Below are 21,268 nucleotides of genomic sequence, written 5' to 3'. Positions count from 1 at the left end.
CAAACTACACAGCAAGCTGGGAACGCCCCCCCCCTTGACAATTTGTCCAAGACAGGCTGGGCAGGCATCAGCTAGAAGGGTGCAAAGGGAAGAGGGTTCACCATGACAGACTGCAGCAAAAGCACAACACGTACCTGAACAGCACTAAGAAGGTGCGTCCGATATATTGAGATTACCTCCTGGTGCTGCCTCTCAGCATCCTAGGATGAAGGAGCACTCCTGGTCATTTTCCACAGGTACATATTTAAACAACGTTCAGTCTGCTTCACTAGTCCCCTGGAAGAAGGCGCATGGCTCTATGGCAGAGCACCTGATTTGCATGCAGAAGGTCCCAGGTTCAATCCCTGACAGTCTCTCCAGGTGGGACTGTGAATGCCCCACATCTGAAACCCTGGAGACCGCTGCCAGTCAGTGTAGACAATACAGAGCCAGACAGACCAAGTGTCTGACTCAAGATAGGGCAGCTTGCTTTGTTCCTAGGATTGGGGAGGGGCACAGTGTCACCCAGGGGATGGCACCCTGCCCCCGGACCACTGGAAACCCCTCAGCTTCCTAAGACTGCACACCAGGCATCGCTTACACACTCTGAAGCATAGCTTTCCAAACATAAGCACCAGAGACATTCTTTTTAAAATGAAAACAGAGCTTCATAGGACCCGGAAGCTGCTTTCCAGCATTATTCAGTGCTCTTTCTGGAGTTCGACAGAACAACAGCACACAAATGTCCCCCACCCCGCCGTGATGCTGTCCATTATTTCCAAGCCCCCAGGGCCCTGAAAAACTACAAACTCCAACTATACCTTATGGCTGCAGTTCACTACTTACAGCCAGCTGCTGCTGAAGGGTCTTCACCTGTGTCTGCAGCATTTCAATCGGCTGGTTCTGCCTCTTTGCAGGAAGGCCGCTGTTGTACGTAAGCTGAGAGAGACCGTTAAGGGCCTGTTTTAGCCGCTCCACATCATTAAGAAGCTCAGTTATCTTCAAGAGAGATATTACCACGGTTCAAAACGTAAGTCTTCCTCTATAATCTCTCAGCATTACCTACCATAGGGGTGAGGAATTGGGGGGGGGCTGTAGAACTTGCTGGACTATAACTCCCATCATCCCTGGCCATGCCAGCTGATTGGAGATGGAGTCTCACAACACCTGGAACACTGGCGGCTGGTGGCTCCATGTCAGTGGGCAGTGGAATCCACCCCAGGTTTTGGACAGCTTACTGAAAGTCCAGACTAAAGCCTGGAGCGGATTCCACTGCCATGGAGCTACCACTGATCTGGAGGACTATAGGTTCCCTTTCTCTAACCTACTGAATTTGGGGGACGCTTGTGCAAACAGAGTGAAAACAGGCTGAGTGTCCCCACTGAATTCATGCAGATTGCAAAATTCTCCACTGCTGGCGGCATTCAAGAGGCAGTTGGACAGCCACCTGCCGGGGATGCTTTAAGCTGGACTCCTGCATTGAGCAGCGAGTTGGACTCAATGGCCTTAGAGGCCCCTTCCAACTCTACTAATTCTGAGACTCTAAGTAGGAAAACCCATCCACACGGCCACTTGTTAAGTGCATCATGCTCGTGTCTTGGCTGCAACTAGAGGAGTAAAGAGGGGGCTGTCTGCACGAAGCAGCTCAAGAATTTGTTTGCCAGCCTTCCTCTCACAGAGCACAGAGGGGGGGTAGCACACGCAACATGATAAAACACAACAATAGTTTAGAACAATGGATGGATTTCAACATCCAGTCCGCCCCCCCCTAGCAACAAATGTGGGCTTTTGAGGCAAGAAACAAGTTCTGAATCCACATGCACTGGAAGCCACAGCTAGTGCTCATTAGATGAGCCAGATCTGTGGGCCTTCCTTTCATGTGAGGAAATCATGTCTGAATCCACTTCCAAGGCAACTTAAAGGAGCACAATCCCCCCACCCGCCACTTGGAAGCTAAATGCGATGCGACTGTCTAAGTCGATTTGTGCAGGATTAAGCGGTTTTTGAGTCCACTACAGCAACCTTTGCCAACTTGGGCATCTTCCAGGAATTTGGGACTACAACTCCCATCAGCCCCAGCCAGCACCGAGTTATAGTCCAAAACATCCAGAAGGCGCCAGGTTGGCAAAGGCTGCACTACAGCAGCTCTCCTAGGTTCTCTCTGCTTCCCAGCCAATGCCAGATGATGGCCCAAGCGTTGCATTTGACAGAGAATCCCTTGCCTTTCACTGTCCTCTGCCCGGTCCCCGTTTCGCTGTTGGCCTCTGCCCCTCTTGGCCCAGCTCACCTTGTTATCTTTTGCTTCCACTTGCTTTGCAGACTCCTGGATCCTTTTCTGCAGCTCCGCAATTGTGCTCAGAGACTTGTCACACCTCTCTTTCTGGTCCTTGATTTCCTGCTCAATGCTGAAGCTTCTGGACTGGAGCAACTCCTTCTCACCCTTGCTGGAGAGCTCCTCCGCCCGGGCCAGCTGAGCCTCTTTGCGCATCACCTCCAGTTCCTGATTCAGTTCTGCCAGCTTCTCAGCCATGCTGCCAATTTGGCCTTCCAGCTTGCTCTTCATAACCTGGTGCTCAGCCATCCCAACCACAGCTCTGCCTTCCAGCTCCCTTAAGGCTTGTTTGGAGCTCTGGATTTCAGACTGCAGCTTGGAGATTTCATCTGCTCTTGCTTGACTTTCTCCCTCCTTCTCTCTCAAGGCGGATTTCACGGCTGCTGCTTCTCTTTCCAACGCTTCCTTTAGGCGAGCGTGCTCTGCCAAGGGCACAGAGGAGGCTTTGAGAGCGGCTAGCTCCTCCTGCAGCTCTTGCGCTCTCCGCAGCTCTTGCTGGCAGCTCGCCGCCTTGGTGCTCAGCTCCTCGACGGTGCAGCTAAGCTGCCTTTTTAGGGCTTCCACCTGTCCCACTGGGACATACTGGCCCTGGAGGCGGGTCTGCGCATCCTGCGCCTCGGAGCGCTGCCGGGCGCTCTCTTCTTGAAGCCTCTCCTTCTCATACTTGATCTCGGCAAACTTTTGCTGCAGCTCCCGCAGCTGTTTGTTCAGGTCGTCCATCTTGGCCGCAAACATCCTCTCCATTTCGTGCGATTTCTCTGCCAGGATGTAGTTCTGCTGCAGATCGTTTTGGATGGCCAGGATGCCGGCCCTTAACTTCTCGTTGTCCTGACTGCATTGCTTGACTTCTTCCTCTCTTCCTTTGCGCTGCTCCCTCTCTGCCAGCAGCTCACTCCGCAGCTCTTGTGCCGTCTCCTCAAAGCGGCGCTCCTTCTCTTCAAAACTGGCAAGGGGGGCATATTTGGACTTGATACATTCCTGGATCATGTCAAGCTCCTGTTTCTGGGCTTCAATCTCAGCATGCAGCTGAGCCATCTCCTCCTGCTTCCCCTGGTATTTTGCCAGCATTTCTGAGTTGCTTTCCTGGAGCTCCCGAATGTTCTTGTTGAGAGCAGCAACCTTTGCCTCGTGCTCTCGTCTGCTCATATATTCACCTTGCATTTGGCCCTGCAGGACCCTCAGCTTCCTCTTTAAGGTCCCGTTCTCGTCATTTACTCTGACCAATTCTTCCTTGACACTTTCCATTTTCCCCTTCAGCTCTGACAACTCTTGGCCAGTCTTCGCCAGCATGCTGTTCAACCCTGCTTTGATGTCCGCATGAGTGGCAACTGGGACATACTGCTCCTTCAGGGCCTCTTGGAGAGTAACGTGTTTGGACACAAGCTCAGAGGCCGTGGCTTGTTGCTCCTCGCATTTTTGGCTAAGCTCAGCAAGCTGCCTTTTCAGGTCAGCCACGGTGGACTTTAAGGCTCTCGTTTCCTTCTCATGCTTCTCTGGAGGGACATAAGCGGCCTGAAGTTGGCTGACCGTCTCCTTTAAGCAGCTCTTTTCCCCCATCAGCTTCTCCACTTCCGCTCTGTACTTGTGATACTTTTTGGTGACTTCTGCCAGCTTCTTGTTCAGCTCCCCAACCGTTAAGTCACTTGCTTTCTTCATCTCTTCACTGACCTTCAAAGGCACATACTGGCTTTTCATCTCACTCCTGAGCGTGTCCTTTTGCTGCTTCAGGAAGCTGTTGTCCACGCTGACCCTGTCAATCTCCTTCTGCAAGGCCTGGTTTTTCTGCTTCAGCTCCGCGTGCGCTCTCTCCAGCTCTCTGCTCCTCTGCTCATACCGGCTTTTCACGTGCTTGTGCTCCTCTGGCCTCACGTACTGGGCAAACTGAGCTCTCTGGCCTTCAAGTTCCCCCCTTAGTCGCTGAGCTTCAGAGAGCAGTTCCTCGCGCTCTTTCTCCATCTCTGCTAACTTCCAGGCCTTTTCCTCCACTTCACCGGAGAGCGAACTCTCCATCTTTTCAAACTTCTCGGCCAGCTTTGCAGCCGTCTCCTTCAGCTGGCCTTCCACCTCAGAGGCCCTCCTCTCTCTCTTCTCGCGCTCCACCTTCAACATCCCCAGCTCCCTCTGCATCCTCGCCTCGTCCCTCCTAAACTCTTCGACCAGCAGCTCGTTCTGCTTCAGCTGGTTCCTCAGCTTGCCCACTTCGGCCGAGGCCCCCTCGTACTTGGCCTTGGTTTCTTTCAGCTGATCCTTCAGCTCCTCCACCATCTTGCCATGGCCCACAGCTGCTTCGCTTGTCAGGTGATCCTTCAAGGCAAGGAAATGGGTCTGCATTTGCTTTACTTTCCCTTCAGAGTCAAACATCCTCTTCTGCACGTCCTTCAAGGCATCTTCCAGCTGCTTTACCTGCTGGTCAGACTCCAGCTTTGCCCTCTCACACTCAGACACCAGCGCTTTGCACTCAGCCGCTTTGTGGGACAGCTCCAGCTGGAGTTTGCCAATGTCAGCTCTGGCTGCCTCGTAGCAGCTCCTGACGTTGCTCAGCTCACGCTTAAGAGCTTCGGCCTCAGAGGCAGGAGACTGACTTGGGCTCAACAGCTCCAAGGGCCTCACCATGGATCTGCTCTGCAGCATAACTGTCACTGAAGTAGGTGCATGCTTTAAAACAAGAATTGTATGCATTCATTAGTTTTCCAGACAGTGGTTTCCACCCAAAACACACAAATCTGAGTCTTGAACAAACTTCTGTGTAATACATAAAAGCCTCCCTTCAGAATTCATGTCTTCCGTACATAAGGTCCTGGGTCAAATCCCCAACATTCCCAGTTAAAAGTTAAGCAGATCTTAGTTAACAGGGCTAGGTAAAGACTCCTGGGGAACCAATGCCAGGTGGCACAGGGAATTCGGGATGGGTGGATGACGGGCCCATCAAGGGAGATGCTTAAGGGCCCCTCCTTCATTAACGCCTTTTGAAAGTGTAATGGATCCCTTGCAAACTGGAATAACAAAGCTGTATCATCCAAAGAAGGAAGCTCAATTTATTTTGCTGAAGTAGCCACTGCAACAGCCCTCCCCATTTCCAACGGTTCCCAGACAAGTAAGTGTAAATATCTGAGTCCTGGATGAGTGTGTAGTTCATTCCACTAGCTCTACCAAATCAAAGTCACTAGCCCACGACTTCCACTTCCACGTGGGAACACAGCAATGCGACCACGGAGGAAGATAGGCACATGGGAGTTTAGGCACAAGGGGAGCAAAGGACCAGACTCAGCGATATTTTAACATGCTAAACATCACAGCAAAGGTCCGCATATCATGTTTATGCTATTACACCAACAGTGGCACCATAGATGCCCACGTGGCATTTACAAACGACTTCCAGTAGCTGACCTTGTCTTTACTGTATTTTTAATGGTTTTTATTATACAGCTTATTTGTTGTAAACTGCCTTGCTTTTTAAAAAAATGAAATAGTGGTATACAAATATGTTAATAAATAAATAAAAACACACAGATGAGCCAATAAGTTAGGTTACCTGTTGTTCTGCAGAATACGCTGAGCCCTGCTTAAGGAGAACATCTTCTTTCCCTCCAGAAAGACAAAATGAACATATTCAGTCTAATCTGACAAAGTACAAGCAAGATGTCTATGTAAACCCTGCTATTCTTTTATGAGACGCAACTGAGCCTGCACTATTATAAGCCAAACAGACAGCTGTTGCCTCCAAGACCCTGCAGCAAACAGCTGACCATGGTCAGGTCACATAATTTGTGAACTGCTGACGGGGAGGGTGTTGGATCCCCAGGGCACGGCAGGAGGGCTGAATGTCACCTGCTAATTGGAGCCAAGCAGCCAAATCTCAACAGTCTGTTGAAAACACTGAGCATAAAAGATCTATGGCAGAGGCAAGGAACCTTTTTTGGCCCAAGGGCCAAGTCCCCCCTTGGGCAGCCTTCTGGTGGGCTGCATGCCAGGAGTGGGACAGCGCCAGATGGGCCAAGGAGGTGATCAATGCCTCTTTACGAGAGGGAGTGGTACCACCCTGCCTGAAACAGGCGGTGGTGAGACCGCTCCTAAAAAAATCCTCCTTGGACCCTGAAAACCTTGACAACTATAGACCGGTAGCAAATGTTCCATTCCTGGGCAAGGTTTTAGAGCGTGTGGTCGCTCGCCAGCTCCAGGCTCTCTCGGATGAAACTGATTATCTAGATCCATTTCAATCGGGCTTTCGGCCGGGGTTTGGTACAGGAACAGCCTTGGTCACCCTGTATGATGACCTGTGCCAGGAGAAAGACAGAGGGAGTGTAACTCTGTTGGTTCTCCTGGATCTCTCAGCGGCTTTTGACACCATCGACCATGGTATCCTTCTGGGGCATCTTGCGGATTTGGGAGTTGGAGGCACTGCTTGGCAGTGGCTGCGCTCCTATCTCGAGAATCGTCTCCAGAAGTTGGTGCTTGGGGAGCATTACTCGAATCCCTGGGTACTCCAATATGGGGTCCCGCAGGGTTCAGTTCTGTCCCCCATGCTCTTTAATATCTATATGAAGCCGCTGGGTGAGGTCATAAGGAGATTTGGAGTGCGTTTCCAGCAATATGCTGATGATACGCAACTCTACTTCTCCTTTTCATCTTCTTCAGGTGAGGCTGTTGATGTACTAAACCGCTGCCTGGCCGCAATAATGGACTGGATGAGAGCTAACAAACTGAGACTCAATCCTGACAAGACTGAGATGCTGTTGGTGGAGGGGCTCTCTGCCCAGATGGTTGATGTCCGACCTGCCCTAGATGGGGTTACACTCCCCCTAAAGGAGCAGGTCCGTAGTTTGGGGGTCTTATTAGATCCGCTCCTGTCACTGGAGGCTCAGGTAGCCTCGGTGGCACGGAATGCGTTCTACCAGCTTCGGCTGGTGGCCCAACTACGACCCTACCTGGACAGGGAGAACCTCGCCACAGTTATCCATGCTCTGGTAACCTCTAGATTGGATTACTGTAATGCATTCTACGTAGGGCTACCTTTGAAGACGGTTCGGAAACTTCAGCTGGTGCAGAGTGCTGCGGCCAGAGTTCTTACTGGGACAAAGAAATTTGACCATATAACACCTATTCTGGCCCAACTGCACTGGCTACCAATATGTTTCCGGGCCAGATTCAAAGTGTTGGTTCTTACCTATAAAGCCCTTAACGGCATCGGACCGCAATACCTGGCGGAACGCCTCTCCCGCTATGTATCTACCCGCTCGCTGCGCTTGACGTCGAAGGCCCTTCTCCGGGTTCCAACGCATAGCGAGGCCTGGAGAGCAATAACTAGAACTAGGGCCTTCTCAGTAGTGGCCCCTGAATTATGGAACGACCTCCCTGACGAGATACGCCTGGCGCCTTCTTTATTATCTTTTCGGCGTCAGGTAAAGACCTACCTCTTTGCCCAGGCTTTTTAAATTTAAATTTTAAATTTCAAATGTTAATTTTAATTTTTTTGTTGCAATCTTGTTTTCACATATGTTTTATAGTGCATTTTATTTATACTCACTTGTATTTTAACCTGTTTTTATTGTTGTACACCGCCCTGAGAGCTTATTGCTAAAGGGCGGTATAAAAGCACAATAAATAAATAAATAAAATAAATAAAAGCGGATGGAACAGATGAGATTCGTACCTTTGCACAGTAGCCTACATACCACCCACATGTTAAAAAGTCAGAGGTTTCTCTATGACACAGTTTCCGCTCCTTGCCCCCATCCAAACAAGCAAGAAATAAAATCACAGTCCAGTGGCATGTTTGAGCCAAACAAAAGGACTTGTGGAAGGCACGGAGTAGTGCCGGTGAGGGATGTGGCCTGGGCTAAAGAGGGGTGGCCTGAAAAGAAGGGGTTTGGCCTAGGGAGAGTACCATAGGCTGGAAAGAAAGGCTTGGAGGGCCTCATCTGGCCCCCAGCCCTGAGGTTCACCATCCTGGCTCTATTATTATTATTGTTACTGAATCACCTTTTACACATGTCTCAAGGTGATTTACAAACATACCATAAAAACAGCACCTAAGATAAACAGATATATTCACTGAAGTTTTTAACCTTAAGTTACCCATTTGTAAGTGGCTGCCACATGCATACACACACCACACTTGCACACCCGCAATCATTTTTGGTGGCAAGACCAAATCTCCTGTATCCAGTCAAATTCTCTCTTCACGGGACTACACTGCCTAAAGAATAGGATAATAAATCGTGTAGGAACACTGTTTGGGAAATAGCCTGCCTACCTACCTAAGTGTATACATCTTAATTTAACTTCATCATTATCATCATTTAATCTGCCTTCAACGTATCTCTCAAGGTGATATACTTAACATAAGAAAAACAGCTTTAAAAAGTTACACAGCATAGAAAATAACAGCAAATGAATTGAAATAGGTGAAGTCACAGTTGCAAATAATGAAAAAACTATGAAAATGATCAGTGGAGACAACTTCAGTGTCTGATTCTCCTTCTGAACAAGGTGTCAAGGAACAGGGATACTCACTGTTACCAAAACTGCTTCCAGATCCTACGTGGTCACCCTTAAATAAAATATGGAATTTGGTTTAGGTAAGTAACTGATGGATACCATTCACAAGTGCTGAGGTTTTTAGATTGAAACTTGCTTCTTCCGATTCCATTCATAATCACTGTAGCTACAATACACAGAAAGCTTTCCTTCATTTCAAGCCCTGTTTTATTCATTTGAACAGAGCCTGTGCAATAGGCACCTTCAGTGGACTGAGCCCTCTAGTGACAGCCTTTTTGTCCAGTAACATGGCTTCTAGCTCCCACTGACTCCGTGAAAGATCCCCATACCCCTTATACACCCAGATGACCGCTGCACTCTGTAGGCGAGGGCCTCCTGCAGATACCATCTCAACAGGAGGTCCGTTTCGCACAACACAGAAAGCAGACCTTTTAGTGTTGTGGCACCCACTCTTTGGAATTCCCTCCGCTTAATTATTAGTTAAGTATTAAGTATTGCTGTCCTGGGCTCCTGCTGGGAGGAAGGGCGGGATATAAATCAAATAATAAATAAATAATAATAAATAATTAGACAGGCACTGCCTCTGTTGTCTATTGAAGACCTTCCTCTTTCAACAAGCATTTTAAATAGAGACCTTATCCCAATCTGTGTCTGTGTTGGAACTGTTTTAAGAAGTTTTAAAATATTTTTTTCAAAAGATGTTTTATTTCAAATATATTTGTTAAGGTGCTTTGTTTTTAAGATGTTTTATAGTTGTTTTTAGCATTTCATCACTTATTTGCTGTCCTGGGCTGCTTCCCGAAGGAAAGGCTGCATATAAATTTAACAACAACAACAGACTGGCTTCCCCGTCGAAGACGCACCTCGTAGGATCTCAGCTTTGCCTTCAGAGCTTCAAGCACCCGCAAGCTTTCCTCCTGATGCTTCTCCTTTGCAGAAAGAAGCCTCCTGAGCTCATCCTTCTGAAAGTGAGCAACAGATCATCATGGGACATACCTGGCAATATTTAAGCACCGAGAAATATGCATATGGAAATCCTGCAGGGCAAAGGTAAAGAACAACCTGGAGATTTCCACAACACTTTCCAGCCGACAGCACCTCCATAGATTTGATATACACAACAAGGTTGGCCCCTGCTACAGGGTTATCTGACTCTTGCATTGACTTTAGGGAGCTATGGCAGCATATTTTATTGGAAGCTTTGTGTATACCAAACACTGTATCAGAACTGCCCCAAAAATAAAGGGCTCTAAAATCAGGAAGCATTCTCTGTTCTTCCCGACTTCTGTCATTTGAAACCAAATGTTAGCCAACTGATTTCTCAACAAATTGTTTAGGGTGGGAAGAATAACGTTTCCTCTTTACCTCACTTTCAAGATCATCAGCAGCCATTTGCTCCTGCAACAAAGAACAGAAACAGATGCTAAAATTATATCTAAAAGTTTTATGTTTTTATACAAAACTTCACGAGTACCAACATTCTTGTCATGACTCATTTGACAAAGCCTCTGTGATTTTCACTGCATTTTCTGCTTCATTCTAGAATTGGCAAGGATATAAATCCACTAAGTTAGATTCTTCCTCCTTTCACTCATGCACTGAATCCATGCACTGAAAGCAACATACTCTGATGGAGAAAGCTCCCTCCCCATCCTCCTGCCCTTTCTGGCTGATGAACCAATTGACCTCTAGACCACACAACCATCCAGAGTTTATTATTATTTATTACATTAACATCCTGACCTTCCTCCCAGAATGAGCCCAGCATTTAAGCATCTGAAGCAAGATCAACCTCTTCATTTAGCAGTCCTTACTAACTGTCAACACAGCTCTCAAGTCTATGAGGAACGCTGGTTAGAAATCCAAGAAAATGTGTTTTTCTCCCTGCCCCTTCACAAAGCTTTTTGCAAGAATTGATCTACCATTTAGAATACTAGATGTTGTCGATGTCACCATAACAACAAAGCCCTACTCAGAACCTTTTAGAAATGCAGGGGGAGAAAGGGTGGTGAAGCACCCTCAGCCCGCTTCCCTTTCTTGGCCGCTCAGTTAATGATTTTAAAAGTTACACAAAAACTTAAGCAGGTGGCAAAAAATAAGCAAGTTGGGACAGAGGAAGAGTAAAGGTCTTTCCACCCCCCATGGCAGTGGGTCTGAGTGGGGGGAAAGGGAATCAAAATGGTAGAGGGAACAGAGATTCAACAGCAAGTTGAGATCTGCAGACATGATCTCCAAAAAGCAGTCTTCCCCAACCTAGTGCCCTCCAGGTATTGTTGGGATTCACATACACCCCCTACTTGCCCCAGCCAGCCTGGCCAATGGTCAGAGAAGGTGGGAGTTGGAGTCCAACAATATCTGGAGGGCATCAGGCTGGGAAAGGCTGCTGTGAAGTAAAAAAGTATTTTACCATCTTTTTTGGGGGGAGGGGAGAGACAGAATCTGAGAGCTGCGGCCTGTTGCTTCCCACTGAGATGCCCCTGCCTTAGCCATACCAAAGGTGACATGCCTGAGCCTCACTGAAAGTGGCTAGGACTGAAGAGATCTCAGCGCCTGGCAGGATGAGGCATTTCCTTGTGAAATGCCAGGCAGGATGCGCCACTCTGACATCCCTTTATTCTCAAACACAAGCAGAGAGAGTTGGGGGGACAGACAGCAACTTGCTCCAGGCCAGAGATCAACTCCAGTTAAGTTTCAAGTCCCCCCCCTTTACCACTGCATGGCCTTGGCCAAACTCATCCAGTGCCCCCATCTGTACAGGGGCAAACCAACCGCAAGTGGTTGCTCTGGAGGCAAACACAAAGGCAACGAAAGCACTGGAAAAGTACCCTATCATCGTGGCAGAGCCCTCTGAGCCATTGCAAACTGTGCTGTGTTACCTCATTCAGTTGTAGCTGCAGACCATTTATTCTCTCCAGTAGGATTCTGTGTTCCTGTTGGATTTCCCTCAACCTGCCTTTCAAGTCTTCATTCTCTCTTTCCAATTCCTTAAAACAAGAAGGACATTTTAAAACCTAAATCACTTACCACTGACATCGTTACAGCAATCCATAGATGCACTTAGGGATAGGGAAGTGATTCTTTCCATTCACATTTTAATGCAAGCCTCCCAAATTCACACCATAACACAGCTGTCCTCTGAAATAGGCACTGCTCTCAATTTTGTGATACAAGTCTCCAAATAAAATGTGTGCAGAAAAGTATATACCATGGAAGAGTGCACACAAAAATTCACACATTGGTGAAAATAACATACAAATATGCATTATATTAGGGAGAACTGCCTGCAAAAAATGCAAATTTTAGGCAAAATTATATACACAAATGTGTGTTTTAGGAGAAATCCACGTGAAGATGTGTGAATTTTCATGCACACTTTAAAAACATTCACCAACTGATGTGGAATGGAGGCAAACTGATTGCATGAACAGGAAGCTGACATGGACAGATGTGTCCATCTCTAGATGTAATAAATCCTAACTGCAGCCACTAGTAGGCACTCTTCCTAAATATGGCAGATGGCCAGCAACAGCCCTCGTTCCTTATCCATACACTTAGAGGCCATCCACACTTCAAAACCGCTGCTTATCTCAAGCCTGTCAACAGCTGGAAAAGCAGCTCTTAGAGATACTTAAAACGAAGCCTTTTTTCTCTGTGCCATAAAGGCAAGACTCCCTCCATTGGCATTTGACTTGCAAGCTATTTTGGATATGCCAAACACTGAACTGCTCAGGCCACACATCACAGACAACTCTGCTTAGTTAAAAAAACAGGCAGCTTCTCTCACACCCAGACTAAAAGGAAAAAAGGTGTCATGATAACGAGTAATTGGCCACAATGAGGCTGCCTTTGTAATCATTTCACTTAAGGGTCATCTCTAAGCAACTAGATTCCTGCATTGAGCAGGGGGTTGAACTTGATGGCCTTATAGGCCCCTTCCAACTCTACTATTCTATTATTCTAGAGCAGCCTCTCCCAACCTGATACCAGCCAGATATTTTGGACTGCAATTCCCATCATCACTGACCTTTGGCTGTGCTGGCTGAGACTGATGGGAGCTGTAGCCCAGAACATCTGGAGGGCACTAGGTTGGGGAAGGCAGTGCTACAGCCATTCAGTTAAAGCTACAAACAACATGAGAAGAGTGGGAGGAGAAGCCACGTAGCGCCAAAATGGCCCTCATCGAGATCTTGCATTCCAACTTGTTTGCTCCAAGCTAGGGCTTATACAGCACAAACAAATACCTAAACAACTGTGTGTGAGGATCCCAGCACAATTCCCTTACATTTACTTGTGCATTTCGCCCACTTAACTTGTATTTATTTATTTAAGGCATTTGTATCCCACTTAATTCTTAGCATTTCTAGGAAGTATACATAAAAATAAACCATACAGAAAACAAAACAGTAAAAAGTCATCATAAGACCAAATACTGCTTCAAGATGCCTGCTGGAATAAGAACCCAGTATTCACAGCTACCTGTGGGATTTTGAGAAGATGTTTGTGAGCAAATCTAAAAGATGTACTAACTGAAACTCTATATTCCCCAGAGTTTTCTAAAACCTGCTCACTTGAGATCAACCCACACAGCGCCCAAGTCTCTTCCTTTACCTGGACATTCCATTGTTCCTTCTGATACGGCTTGAAGCTTGTTTCCTCCAACATACCCGGTTGACTCCATTTTGGCAGCATGTTGGTCACCTGTTATGCACCATTAAAACACAGAATTGCCAACCTTAGCAAGGAAGAGACATGCCATAACCATGCTATCAGAAACTGTAGCATTGTCAGAGATCCTCCGGTAGTTACATTCATCTCAGCAAACTGACGGTCCATGGAGGCAGCAGCCCAGGAGGTGATGCTGTTAACAGCAGAGGGCTGGCCCTGCTCATTTTGAGGAGGGCCACAACCCTATGTGATGTATGAGAGTTTGACAATGCAGGACCCTGCCTAGGGCAGAACCTCCCCCTAAATAAATACCCAGTGGGCAGGACCCATCTTGGTTATGAACTCACAACAATTCTTCCAAGACTTAAACATTAAATCATACAGAATTCTTACCTTTAGTACGGGCTGTCCTTTCTTCATAACTTCGTAACTTGCTAAAAATAGAGCATAACGTGTTTTCACTTTAGACATTCAACCCAGGTCAATGTAGAAGATTAGTCAAAATGTAACACTCCAAAAAAGGTGAGAAAATGTTTATCAATTTACATAACTATTTATGAATGCAGCCTTCCTCAGGCTGGTGCCCTCTGGGTATTTCTGAATACAACTCCCACAGCCTATAGGGGTTTTAGTCCAAAACATCTGCAGGGCACTAGGTTGGGAAAGGGTTAATTAATATTTTACAAACAATAACATTCAGTCTAACACACTTTGGCAAGATCCAGAAAGGATACACACCCTGAGAGAAAACCAACAATAAATCCCTTAAAAGCACCTAATAAGAATAGAAAAAAACACTATTTGATATTCTAATTTCATGTTTATAAAGCAAAAGAGCTAATATCTGGAAGAAAGAATTTGTTATAGCAGGTTCCCTAACAATGGGTGGCAAGCATAGATTATCACAAGGAGAGGCTCCAGGAACAGGCTTCCAGCCTATCACAAATAAAAACTCAAAAAGTTGTTCATCTAGCAGCAATTTTCCATGCCAAAACCTGGAACTAGACCTATCAGGAGAGGAACGTTTCTCTTTTTCTTACCACCACCTTCCCAGTCACAAGGAAAGCTGATGTACCTTTGTTGGATTCCTCAATGGCAGCCTTTATGACAGCCAAGATGTCAACACTATCACCAATCCGGGCATAGTAGGAGCAGTCATGGCCAAGGGCATCAACCAAAGTGACATCTGCACAATTTTTGAGCAAGACCTCCACAGCATCCTTGCAGCCATATTCACAGCCTAACATTAGGGCAGTCCTGAAGATGGAAGAAGAAACCACAAGTGCAATCAGGAATGTTCCTAACCAGGAATAGAAGCTTTAAATCTCCTCCCTTGGGCTCAGAGGAAAGGTGACAGCAAGCAAGTCCAAGGTTCATGCTGGCTCATATACATAACGTAAACCATGGCTTGTTATCTTTGAACCAGGCCAGCAGGGAGGCAGGTTATCTGTCAATTGCCATGCACACTGATGCCAATCTATTAACAAATGAATTGGCTTATAAATAATAAATAAATGAAGCAGTTTGAATGTTGCTATTTTTGAACAAATTTCTTCACTTCTGACCAACACATCCCAAGTTTGTATCCAATAGCTTCATTGTCTGAATCCCCCACAGAGTGTTCTTTGGGAACTATGCAGATACATCACACACACATACAAATCCTAAATAAATGCATTACCGATTCTGTTTGTCTCTTGCGTTGACCTCAGCACCCCTGTCTAGCAGAAGCTGACATATGGTTGGACGGCACATCTGAGTGGCCAGCACCAGTGGCGTCCTTCCGTCCTAGAGGAAAGGGGAGAAACACATTATAAAGAAAGGGTACAAGGAACCTGACAAATCCAGGGGAAGGACTTTGGAGGGGTCTATGCAAGACTTACTGCATCTCTAGCATTCACCAAGGCTCCATGGTCACACAGCAATTGGATGCTGGATGAACAATCTGACATCGCTTTGGGAAACAAAAGAACAGTGTATCACCAGCAAAAGGGATATTTATTTGTTAAATTTGTATCCCATCTTTCCATCAAATGGCACTCACTGTAGCTAACATTGGTAATATAAACACAATGTAACAAAATGCAATACAGTAAATCATCAACAGAATACAAAAACATGTAAAACACCAACAAAAGCAACCAGTCAACCACCCATTTCAACATATTTACAAGTCAGCTTATGGGCCAAGGCCTATCTAAAGATGTCTTTACCTTTATCTGCCAGCAAATGTTCATGTGACAAGGGGCAAGCTGGGCCTTGCATTGTGGGGAGCCAGACCTCACAGTCCGTTTTGGCACCACTCTCATTGGTGCTGGCTGAAAAACTATTCAATGAGGCAAAAAGTGGAGCTTAGACGGCTGCTACTACAATGAGCTTTTAAAGCAGTACCAGACTTGATAAAGTTGTTATGGCACTTGTGGGCTCAAACTGAATATGGCCACTTGGGGAAAGGGACCATGTGGCATAGAGAAGTTGCATCCTCAAGATTTCACTACTAGGGTTCATTCATCACCGGATCTGTGACTATCTAGAAGCCATTGGCTCCAAGATAAAACTCTTCTAACAAGAAATGCTCAGCCAGGACACAGCTGATATGCTTTGATTAAATCATACACAGAGCTTTTAACACCAGTCTTGCAGAAAAGTCTGCACAAACTATTAGCCCATGCATGTCGCCAGTAGCTCACCTACCTAACTATATCTCTATTAGTCATCTGAGGCACAGAAAGAGTGTGACAAAGAAGTAACCCTCTTTCCAAAAGCTAGTGGTCTGGGAAGAACTGCATCACCAGCCTTTCCCAAACTGCTACTGTCCAGATGTTTGCATCATTTGATGCTGGGGCTGATGGGAGTTGTAATCCAAAAGATCTGGACAGCAGCACGTTGGGAAAGGCTGTCATAGCCATCTGCGGCAAGCGAGTAGCTATTCGCATGCCTGGTTGGGCATGGCATTAAGAGCAATTGCTGCAAAGGAAGAGCATACCTTACCTGCATCATGAAGAGCAGTGCGGCCCTGCAGATCCACATTTTCTGTAGGGCAGTTGTACTGTCAGAACAGCCAAACACATTTCATCAACACTAGGCCCGTTATTTAATAATCTGAACATTTAGTGTTAAGGTTTCATAACAGTAGCAGCTATCTCATGATGGGAATTATTTCAAGACACAAATAAATAAGATTCAGTGCCAAACTGTTAAAAGATAGTTTTCAGCATACGCATTGACTGCGCTTTAACAAAATTCCCAACTAATCACTTTGCAGGTACAACACTGGAAGCTGCCATATACAGAATCAGGTCATTGGTCCAACAAGCACAGTACTGTCTAGATCAGCTTTCTCCAACCTGGTGCTCTCCAATGCTTTGGGCTACAATTCCCATCATCCCTGGTCATTGGCTACGCTGGCTGGGGCTGATGGGAGTTGCAGTCCAAGAGCACCTGACTGGGGAAGGCTGGCCTACACTACCTGGCAGCGGTTCTCTCAAGTTTCAGACATAGGATCTTCTACATGCACTGAGCTAGGATCCTTCCCCATGCACACTGGATACAGGAAGCTCCACGCAAGCAGAGGCATTGCCTGCTTATATCTACTCTGGCATACAAAGATTCTCAGGTTCCTGCTCGTTTATTCAGATTTCTTCAGCATCCTGATTTGAAAACAATACAGTTGAAGGTGTTCAAATCCCTGTGGGGAAGGGCCATAGCTCCATGGCAGAGCATCTGCCTTGCACGCAGACGGTCCTAGGTTCAATCCCTGGTATCCCCAAGCAGGGCTGGCAGAGACTGCTTACACCCAGGAGGGCCACTGCTAGTCAGTGTAGACAATCCTAAGGTAGAAGGACCAGCAGTCTGACGCAGCGTGAGGCAGGCTCTTATGGGATTCTTCACAGTTTCCTCACCAACCATCCCGACCCAAAGAGCTTTGCTATCATGGTCTGCACACACACTTTTACATGCAGCACTTATGAACAATTTGACAAGCATTTATTACCTGCAACAGTTTTTGCAGACAGAGCGCATGCCCATATTTCGCAGCAAGGTGTAGAGCATTCCTTCCTAGAGAAGTGACAAGACAACACTGAATGGGATTCAGGAAAGACATGCGAGAGCATCTGTTCAATAAATGTTTACCCATGCACCTATACACATAGAGATTGTGTGTTGCACATAGATGGAGTAAAAATACTGAGTGTAACGCAATGACTATGTTTTACACAGCAATACACAAGGGATGGGGACAGGCCTGGCAGTAGCACATGGCCAGGTGGGACACTAGCCCAAGGGCCCAGGATCTCACACAGGGCCCCAGAGGGCCCTCCTGGGATAAGCGCAGCCCAGCAGTGGGCAGTGGCGCGGGCAGTGGCGCAGGCAGGCCTTGCCAGCTCTACAGCAACAGCATCTGTCCTGCTCAGCTGCACCACTGCTGCCAGGGAATAGAAGTGCCAGGGCGGTTGCTAAGGAGGGGGTTGCAATATTGGCAAAGACTTGTTTTCTTTGAAAGGGGTGGGGCCACAAGGGAGGAGGAATGTGGGTAGAGGAGGAAAGGGAGGGGACAAGGGCCCACTGATCCTGTGCCAGGGCCCCCAGAAACCTGCATGGGGGCGCAATGGATTCTTTGACATCAATCTTTGATGTCAATCTACCTTGAACATCCAATCAATCAGTGATGGTAAAGGCACCTCAAGCATCTCATTTGACGTGAGTTCAAGTACAGATCATACCCCAACCAAAACTGAAAAGAACGCTGCTACCAGTGAAGCTGAACAACCCATGAGGGTGTAAGACTCTTCTTAATAGACCTGGCTCTAGAAGTGATCAAACCCTGGGCTGGGTCTAGACACATGACCCTCTCTCCTAGGAAGTTGAAAGATTTATTTATTTATGTATTGCCTATTGTAAATTGTATTGTTTTTACTGATGTATTTTTATATTTGTGTTTTTTGTAAGCCCCCTTGAGGGCCTTTTGGTCAAAAGGCCGGGTAGAAATAAACAATAATACTGATAATAATAATAATAATAATTTAAATTCTTCCACAACCTCTTGTTTCTGCATGGACTTCCCATTTGCTGCCAACAGTAAGTCGCCACCACACCCACAGGATGTAAGGCATAAAAAAGGCTGCTGGGAATCCAGTGGGCCAGTTGTGGGGAACCTTTGGCCCTCCAGATATTGCTGAACTGACAACTCCCAACATCCCTAGCCATTGGCCATGCTTGCTAGGGCTGATGGGAGTTGTAGTTCAGCCACATCTGGAGGGCCGGAAGGTCCCCATTCCTGCAACAGGCACACTGGTAAGCATTTAAGGAACTCTTAGAACCTTATTTAGAGCAAACACTTTTCATGTTCACTCAGCAGTTTTAAGCAATCAATAAAAAAGTTTGCCCAACATCTTCCATAATCTCATTTTAGGAAAATCTTATCACAAGACAATTATTATATTTTTAAAAAGAAATCATACCTGCCGCATCAGTTGCTACAATGTCAACCCCGTGTATGAGAATGGCATTCAAACAATCGAGATTCCCTTTTGAGGCTACAACATGAAACCTAAACGAAGTAAAATAAAGTAAGAAACTGTATGTATAATATTTCTGTATACAAGGTTATGCTAAAAATGTTAAAATACAATCCAATACTACAAAAATACAAAAGCCATGTTAAACAACCATTAGGCAGCAGAGAATAAAAATCAGAGCAATGGCTTTCAAAGTTCCCAAACCTTCAAAATGCTTTAAAGTCTCAATTAACAATTTCTAAAAAGCCTTGGAGAGTAAAATAGAGTGCTCACCTGGCACCAAAAAAAAAGTGGGTGCCGGGTGAGCCTCTCTCCAAAACCAGGTGCTCCCTCAAGTAACCAGCCACCGCACATCCAGAAAAGACCCTAACCCCCAATGTGCTCTCAAGTCCAGACAGGTACATGCAGGAGACGGTGATCCTGCAAGTAACCTGGTCCTAGGCCACTACGGGCTTTAAAGGTTATAACCCACACTTTGAACTGGGCCCCAAAATGATTGGAAGCCAGTGCGGGTGGCAAGTACTGGCATAAAACAATCAAGGAGTCCAGCCTGTTAAGAATCTACAAGCCCTATTTTGAACAAACTGGCCTTCCCAGACTGTCTTCAAAGGCAGCCCCATACACAATGCATTACAAAGAAGAGATTGCCGTAGCATGGATAACTTTAGTAAGGCTATCCCAGTCCAGGTAAGATCACAGCTAGTTTATCAGTCAAACCAACCCCCTCCAGAAGAGGTTGGACACCACTCAACTGGGCAAATGACCCACCAACCAACACTACCTCCATCTTATCTGGACTGAGTCTCAGCTTATTGGCCCTCACCCAATCAAGGGAGTTTCCATTCCAAACCCGGGCCTGGATCCCAACTGAAGAGCCAGAGTGGCCCAGCAACCACCTGCTCCAGCACCTTGCCCAAGGAGGAGATGTTAGCACCCAGCCTAGACTTGTTTACGTCTTCAGGCCCAGGTTAGGTTTCTTCAAGAGTAGGCAAAGGATGGCCTCCTTTCAGGGAGCTGACATCGCCCCTACTCTCAGGGAGGCCTTTGAAACCGCCTTGTTATTCAACATAATAAGCCAGGAAGGAAAGGACAAGCATACGAGCTGCCAGCCGGACTTGGCTAAACATCTTCAGGCCTCAACAACTGAAAGCTATCCACAGAAATTGGACTGGATGGTGCTTGGGACGTCTCCACAAACTGAACTGCATTATCTGCAGAATCCAGATCATGGCAACTGCAATCAGCTTTTATTTATTATTATTTATTTATTTGATTTATATCCCACCCTTCCTCCCAGTAGGAGCCCAGGGCGGCAAATAAAAACACACTCTAAAACATCATAAAAAACAGACTTTAAAATATATTACAACAAAACATCCTTAAAAAATATTAGAACAATATCTTTAAAAGGATCTTTTTTAAAAAAAGCTTTAAAAACATATTAAAAAGCAATTCCAACACAGACACAGACTGGGACAAGGTGTCTACTTCAAAGGCTTGTTGAAAGAGGAAATCAGAGTGTCTCACAGACATACCACAGTGTGCTATCAAGAACTCCACAATCTCTCTCACACTGGAGCGCCCACTACTGTGAACCAAAAACTCTCCATGATTTTGTTGGCCCCCACCTTCACAGAGGAGTAAGGCTGGGAAAAGTTTAAACCTCAATAGGAAGTGATCTCACCATGTCAAGGGCCCAGATATTAAAAAATGCCCCACTTTCTGATCACCATCCTCCTGCCCAATAGAGAAAACCAAATAGAGTTTGTCTGGCTACATGCTGTGTGCGCCAATGACATGTTGGAACAGTGTCGTGACTATCCTGGTGGCCATGAAGTCCTGAGCAGCTCTGGCGGTATCCTCATGCACACAGACCCCCCCCAGGACAATCCATCTTAAGGGGTCTCAACACCAAATCCAAAACAACCTCTGTCAGCTCAGGAAATGAGATCACTGGAAGTCTTTCTCTCACATGCAGTAAAATCCTATGCATGTTTGTTCTGAATTTTTGAGTTCTTTTTGAGTTCAATGGGACTTATTACCAGGTTAAGCGAGTACAGTATTGCCATTTAAATCATTTAACAGGAGAACAATCTTCTAAAATCATTACCCCAGGCAGTATCTGTCTTGGATTTGAATTGATTTTATGTATGAGTTGTTAATCTTTTAAGCTGTTTTTGTATTTACAACTGCTTTTTAATTGTTATTCTTTTACATATGTTATTATTTTGTAAGCTTTGGGATGCTTCATAGGAAGTAATTCATAAATTAAATT

At 46.2% G+C, this 21,268-nt stretch overlaps 1 protein-coding gene across 7 annotated transcripts in view; it reads right to left on the bottom strand.

The window, feature by feature from the left end:
* Window positions 1-21,268, bottom strand: part of UACA (uveal autoantigen with coiled-coil domains and ankyrin repeats) — a 47,437-nt gene that overhangs the window by 2,921 nt on the left and 23,248 nt on the right. For 2 of the 7 annotated variants that reach the window (XM_061594939.1, XM_061594940.1), the window contains exons 3-18: window positions 18,937-19,025; window positions 17,469-17,533; window positions 16,466-16,523; window positions 15,358-15,428; window positions 15,156-15,262; window positions 14,550-14,731; window positions 13,868-13,908; window positions 13,418-13,507; window positions 11,686-11,793; window positions 10,175-10,207; window positions 9,673-9,771; window positions 8,825-8,861; window positions 5,844-5,899; window positions 2,267-4,966; window positions 826-978; window positions 135-200 (exon numbers count right to left, since the gene is read on the bottom strand). In XM_061594939.1, coding sequence (XP_061450923.1) covers window positions 135-200; window positions 826-978; window positions 2,267-4,966; window positions 5,844-5,899; window positions 8,825-8,861; window positions 9,673-9,771; window positions 10,175-10,207; window positions 11,686-11,793; window positions 13,418-13,507; window positions 13,868-13,908; window positions 14,550-14,731; window positions 15,156-15,262; window positions 15,358-15,428; window positions 16,466-16,523; window positions 17,469-17,533; window positions 18,937-19,025 — 3,955 coding nt within the window. Of the gene's footprint in view, window positions 1-134; window positions 201-800; window positions 979-2,266; window positions 4,967-5,843; window positions 5,900-8,824; window positions 8,862-9,672; window positions 9,772-10,174; window positions 10,208-11,685; window positions 11,794-13,417; window positions 13,508-13,867; window positions 13,909-14,549; window positions 14,732-15,155; window positions 15,263-15,357; window positions 15,429-16,465; window positions 16,524-17,468; window positions 17,534-18,936; window positions 19,026-21,268 lie in introns of all 7 variants that reach the window. The other 5 variants (XM_061594941.1, XM_061594944.1, XR_009758926.1 and 2 more) reach the window with 4 other exon arrangements.

The sequence above is a fragment of the Rhineura floridana genome, chromosome 14, assembly GCF_030035675.1.
Source record: "Rhineura floridana isolate rRhiFlo1 chromosome 14, rRhiFlo1.hap2, whole genome shotgun sequence".
Taxonomy (NCBI): domain Eukaryota; kingdom Metazoa; phylum Chordata; class Lepidosauria; order Squamata; family Rhineuridae; genus Rhineura; species Rhineura floridana.
The sequence above is the reverse complement of the archived record's forward strand: the minus strand, read 5'-3'. Positions and strand labels throughout refer to the sequence as shown.